The following is a 5,398-nucleotide window of genomic DNA, read 5'->3' as shown; positions in this document are numbered from 1 at the left end:
CTGTCTGTGGCTAGCAAGCTCCTGAGAGTCTTACCAGAGGAAGCAGAGGCTGCTGGCATTGCCTTAGCCAGGCAGAAGCTGAGGATTTCAAACACCATCATGTGGAAACACTTCCCGTACCCAGAAGAGCACAGCCCATCCCAGCTCTCTGTCAGAGCTGCCATTGCTTCATGTGCAGGTGGGGATGCAGCGCATCTCCCTCGTGCAAGGGGCAGGCAGGGCCACGCTCCCATATGGATTCAGAGTGTGGGACCTGGGGGTGCTCCTGGGGTCTGGCTGCTGGAGGGAGATGCTCAGTGCTTCTGGAGATAGCAAACTCATTTGAAGCTTTCTGAGGCAGATGCCCCTGTCGTCAGACTGGGACCCAGGTGCTGTCAGGATTGAAGGCCCTGGCTGCAGCAGCAGAGAGTAATGTAGAGAATGGTCTTGGGGATTAGACTAAAAGACCTGATGGATCATCATCTTCATCTGTAATTTATCTAATTCTGGGTGTAGCAACTGCGTTTTCTGCTGTAGTAGTTAAGTCCTTAGGCAATCAGTTAAATAAACCCACAAGGTCATATGCATATAGCTTGGTGTGCTGAAGGGTTCAATCTCCCGACTTCACTGGGGAGGTTTCCCTCAGTATACGATTGCTTGAGCCTCACTCCCCTTTCCCCTGTGAACATGCTTTTGAGTAACAAGGGAAATTCGTGGTAAGAACCTCGGTGTGTAAGTTTTGTGTTCCCAGACATAGTACTGCATTACTCAGGAAATTTAAAGGAACGTTCTATATAGCATCTGTAGCTTGTGCACCTGTGTACAGATATTTGGGGGCTGTACACTTAACATATGCAAGAGGGAAATATGCTGCCAAAAGTGCAAGGGTTTGAGTTTTATAGATGCTGTTTGAATTCCTGCTTGGAGTCTACCAGTGTAGTGGTGTTTAAGCACAACGAACCAGAGCACTGCGCTAAGGTGTGTGCTGTGAGTTACTTACACGGACAGATTTCCACGTGTGACTGTTAGGAGTTAAGCAAAGAGTGGCCAATCTGTCCGCACCACCTGTGCCAGGGGGGAGTAGGTGGACTGGGACAGTGACTTGGGCAGGAAGAGCAAGCGTCAGGCTTTGCTGGCTTCATCAATCTCTTCTCTTTCCTTTCAGATATATGTTGGGGAAAGGAGGAAAGCGGAAGTTTGACGAGCATGAAGATGGGTTGGAAGGCAAAGTGGTGTCTCCTACTGACGGTCCCTCTAAGGTGTCTTACACCTTACAGCGTCAGACTATCTTCAACATTTCCCTTATGAAACTTTATAACCACAGGCCATTAACTGAGCCGAGCTTGCAAAAGACAGTTTTAATTAACAACATGTTGAGGCGAATCCAGGAAGAACTCAAACAAGAAGGCAGCTTAAGGCCCGTGTTCGTGACCGCTTCGCAGCCTGCCGACCCTCTCAGCGACAACTTCCGCGAGGCGCAGCCGGCGTTCAGCCACCTCGCCTCCCAGCCCCTTCTCCCCACTGACTTCGTAAGCACTATGCCCCTGGAGTCCTGCCTCACCCCAGCCTCTTTGCTCGAGGATGACACTTTTTGCACTTCCCCGACTGTCCAGCACGATGGTCCGACAAAACCACCACCTCCTGCTCTCCAACCAGTAAAGGACAGCTTCTCCTCAGCCTTGGACGAAATCGAGGAGCTTTGTCCAGCACCTACCTCCGCAGAGGCAGTAGCAGCCCAAACAGCAGCCGATGACTCTAAAGATCTCCCCAGTGAGTCCAATGTTCAAAAGCCTGAGGGCCTCCCGGAGAGCAGAACGGCTGAATCCAAACTCATGGACTCGCTACCTGGCAACTTTGAGATAACAGCTTCCACAGGGTTCCTCACAGACTTGACCCTGGATGATATCCTGTTCGCTGACATTGACACGTCCATGTATGATTTTGACCCCTGCACGTCTGCCACGGGGGCTGCCTCAAAAATGGCTCCTGTCTCAGCAGATGAGCTCCTAAAAACTCTCGCTCCGTACAGCAGTCAACCAGTAACTCCAAATCAGCCTTTCAAAATGGACCTCACAGAACTGGATCACATCATGGAGGTGCTCGTTGGGTCTTAAAGTATAGAAATATAGCAATTTTTTTGTTGTTTGAATTATTTTAAGTACCAGTATATACACTCGGTAGTATTTCCATAGTCCCACCCCCAATTCACAGCACTGTGCATGCGTCCTTGCTTGCCTTTTTTGAAAAGAAAAGGATCACACTAGTTTTTGCTTCAAGCAGAGTTGGAGTGCCTTCATCCATGTCTGACCACTTCTAATGTATTTTTTTTAAAGTGGTTCCTCAAGGAAGACCGAATATCCTGGGATAGGGAAGAATATGTATTGCAGACAATGGTATGTTATTACAAAAAAAAAAGAGGAAAAAAAAATGGGAAAAAAATATGTCAAAGCTAAGCACAAGGATTATGTTGGGGAAAGCTGTAAATTGCATGTGCATATTTGTCTATTTTTTCTATAAGTTTTATTGCAAGAGGTAAAAAAATTTTATTATTTAGATAATCTCGATACCATTTTAGCCCTGTATAGGTTGACTTAGCAATTCAGCCTTTGGAGGCATTAACCTGCTCCTCTTTAAGTGTTGCATTTACATGGCTGTTTAGAAACTGCTGCCCAAATTTATTTTATATTTTTGTACAGATTCTGCAGTTTATGATATTGTTTTTCTAAAAACAAATGCTGTTTATACACACAAAAAAAAATAGCTATTTTGATAGGATTTGCTCACATAGTTCCTGCATAATTCAGATGTACAAGAACCACTTGTACTTTTATACAGAGTTGTAATGTTTTATATGTGTATGGTGCAAAGAGAAAATTGGATCAAATAAGCCTGCAGTCGGTTTCCCTGAATGCAAACAAACAAAAAGTGCTTTAAGAAAGGGCTGGGAGCTGCTTCTGTCGGAGTTTCACAAGTGTTTGCTCCCTGCTGTACCCACTGCGCACTACTGTGATTCCTGAAACTTAGAGCCATGTCCTTTTCCAACACGTATGTGAAGCAGTTGGCAGGAAACAGTTGTGGAACTTCACCCGGAGAGGTCCTGAGCACCACCACCGCGGCTGCAGCCTCCCCGCTCCGGTGTCCCCGATCCCGCCCGCGTCCCCTTGCCGGGGCATCCAATCCATCCCGCGTGACGTGGAGCGCCTTAACACAGCGGCGGATCAGCACTTCCTCACCCGAAGCTCCTGGGAATCATTCTGAGGGGGAACGTGCCCGTTGCCCACCGAGAGCCAACTCTCAACCTTCTTGACCGACGGGCGTATGAGCGGAGCGGGCAGAAGACTGGCGTTGACAGCACCCACTCGCCCTTTCTTGGAGCATTTCTCCTTCCCTCTCCCCACCTCACTGTGCTAAGTGCTGAAAAAGGCAACTTCAGTATTACTGCAGTGAAGCTCATCTCTTAACCTGCACTGGATGGACTTGCTTTAATATCCATTGCTGTTGAAACTGGAGCCAGTCGTGTTACATCACTTGGCATCTCGCATAGGGTTGGTTTCTTGTATCAACTGTGTTACCTGCTTTACACTTTATAGACCCGTTTTACAACGAATATACAGACACAGCTTTCTATGCATGGTCCCGTTCCCCCTAACACCTGAGAAGTCTTCTCATTACTGCACCAATAGCATTTTTTAAGTTCATTGTGGTGTACATTTAATTTAAAAAACTCTGTTTGCAATGTATCATGCCTATTGCTGAAGTTGCTCTGGCATTTTAGTTTTTCAATGGTACTTTAGCTGTTGAGTGCCGGTTACAACCTGTATTGTTGACATGCCTATGGCTTCTTTAGGAATAACTTTTATATTTATTTAAGAAATTTTAAATTATGTTTTACGTCATTTGGCAATATTCAGTCCATTCTGCTCCCTTCTTGTCATGGATGAAATTGGGTCTTGCCTGCCTTGTAAGGAGGCAGCTTTTTATAAATTGGCACTTTAAACCAGGCCATATATATTTATTAGTATATAGATAGATGTAACTTAGATATGCACACAGACACAGTGTAAGAGCAAGTACAGTTTGCAATGAAGGAACTCCGAAACGAAACATGTCATCTACAAGTACAAAACGTGCTTCTGGCTCCTAATTCACCTGCCAGGGTGGGACGTGGGGCTGAGGGGGGAAATAAAAGAGTTAAGGGGGTGGGTTTGCTTTCTTCTTTTTCCCAAGCCGAACTCCGCGGGGCAGTGGGGTACTAATGGGTTTGCAGTAGTTTCCTTACATAGACTTCAAAAAAGAAGGTTATTGTTTCATCTAGAAAACCATTGACCAAGTATAGCTTTAGGGACCATCAGAAGTGCAGGGTGGGAAGCAGGGGAAGGCTCCATCTCATGTCCAGCAGCCTCTAAACCTTGCTCAGACACAGCCCTTGCAGGAAAACAAAACAGCCCTGCAGGATTCTGCATCTCTTGGAGTAACTGGGAAGACATGAGCCAAGTGAGGGTCGCGTGTCTGTGTGCACAAAGCTGTAGGCACGTGGTGCTGTCAGCACTACCAGGTTTCACACGGTAACGTGGTAAGATCTTGTCTTACCATAGTTAAAAACTGATCTATGGCGTGCTTGTTGCTGCCTGGTGGTGTTTTTGGGATTACTTACACATTTAAACACATAACCGTATGCCGGGCGAAAGTTGACATCGATGCCATTTTGGAGAGCTGTGCTGTCAAGGTGGGGTTACTTGTGATGTTTTTGTATCGAGAGGAGAGGAGCCGGGCTCTAAATCCACTTTACCACACAGCAGATGATGTCTGTGTATCCTTGGTGCTGAAGCACATGTCCTGTAGCAGAATCCGTAGAGGAATCCCATAGGGTATAACCTATGGGACTGGGCAAAAGGTTAGCAAGGTAGTGCAGCCTACAGTGGGAAGGGCTCAGCTGCAGCTTTGCCCCTGTGCAGTCACTTACTGTCTCTAGCGTGGCCTTTGCCGTGGTCCTAACAGCAGAACTGCAGCCACATGTGGAATTGCTCCACAGCAGGGATGGACATTGACATTAATGTGCAATGAAGTGACAAGATGGGAGCAGAATAAAAGAGCTTTGGATTTGAAGTGATTTTTTTTTTTCATAAATTATTTATTCTTTTTTTTTTTTCCTTCTGTAAATATATTTATTTTATTGTGAAGCTAACAACATCTGGATTGTAACATGTACAGAATGTATGGTAGGAATGTATCCTCTCGTAGGAATGTAAATCTGTATGAAAAAGGGTGTGGGAGCCAGACTCAGAGAACATGAATTGAGTTCCAGTCGGGATACGCATGGTTCAACACGAGTATTTTTGTAACTCCCCCCACTCTTTTTCTAATATGGGTCTGGTTGTTTGAAATATGCAAAAAAAAAGGTATGGATGAGGGACAGTTT

The 5,398-nt window shown here is 45.9% G+C and overlaps 1 protein-coding gene across 1 annotated transcript; it reads left to right on the top strand.

Annotated features, from left to right (window-relative positions):
- Positions 1-1,112: 1,112 nt before the first annotated feature.
- Positions 1,113-3,063, top strand: SERTAD2 (SERTA domain containing 2). Its single transcript, XM_010017899.1, has one exon. The coding sequence runs from the start codon at positions 1,149-1,151 to the stop codon at positions 2,091-2,093; it is 945 nt and encodes a 314-aa protein (XP_010016201.1). The 5' UTR covers positions 1,113-1,148; the 3' UTR covers positions 2,094-3,063.
- The last annotated feature ends 2,335 nt before the right edge of the window (positions 3,064-5,398 follow it).

This window comes from Nestor notabilis, unplaced genomic scaffold (assembly GCF_000696875.1).
Source record: "Nestor notabilis isolate BGI_N333 unplaced genomic scaffold, ASM69687v1 scaffold24907, whole genome shotgun sequence".
Classification (NCBI taxonomy): Eukaryota; Metazoa; Chordata; class Aves; order Psittaciformes; family Psittacidae; genus Nestor; species Nestor notabilis.
This window is presented reverse-complemented; position numbering and strand designations above follow the sequence as displayed.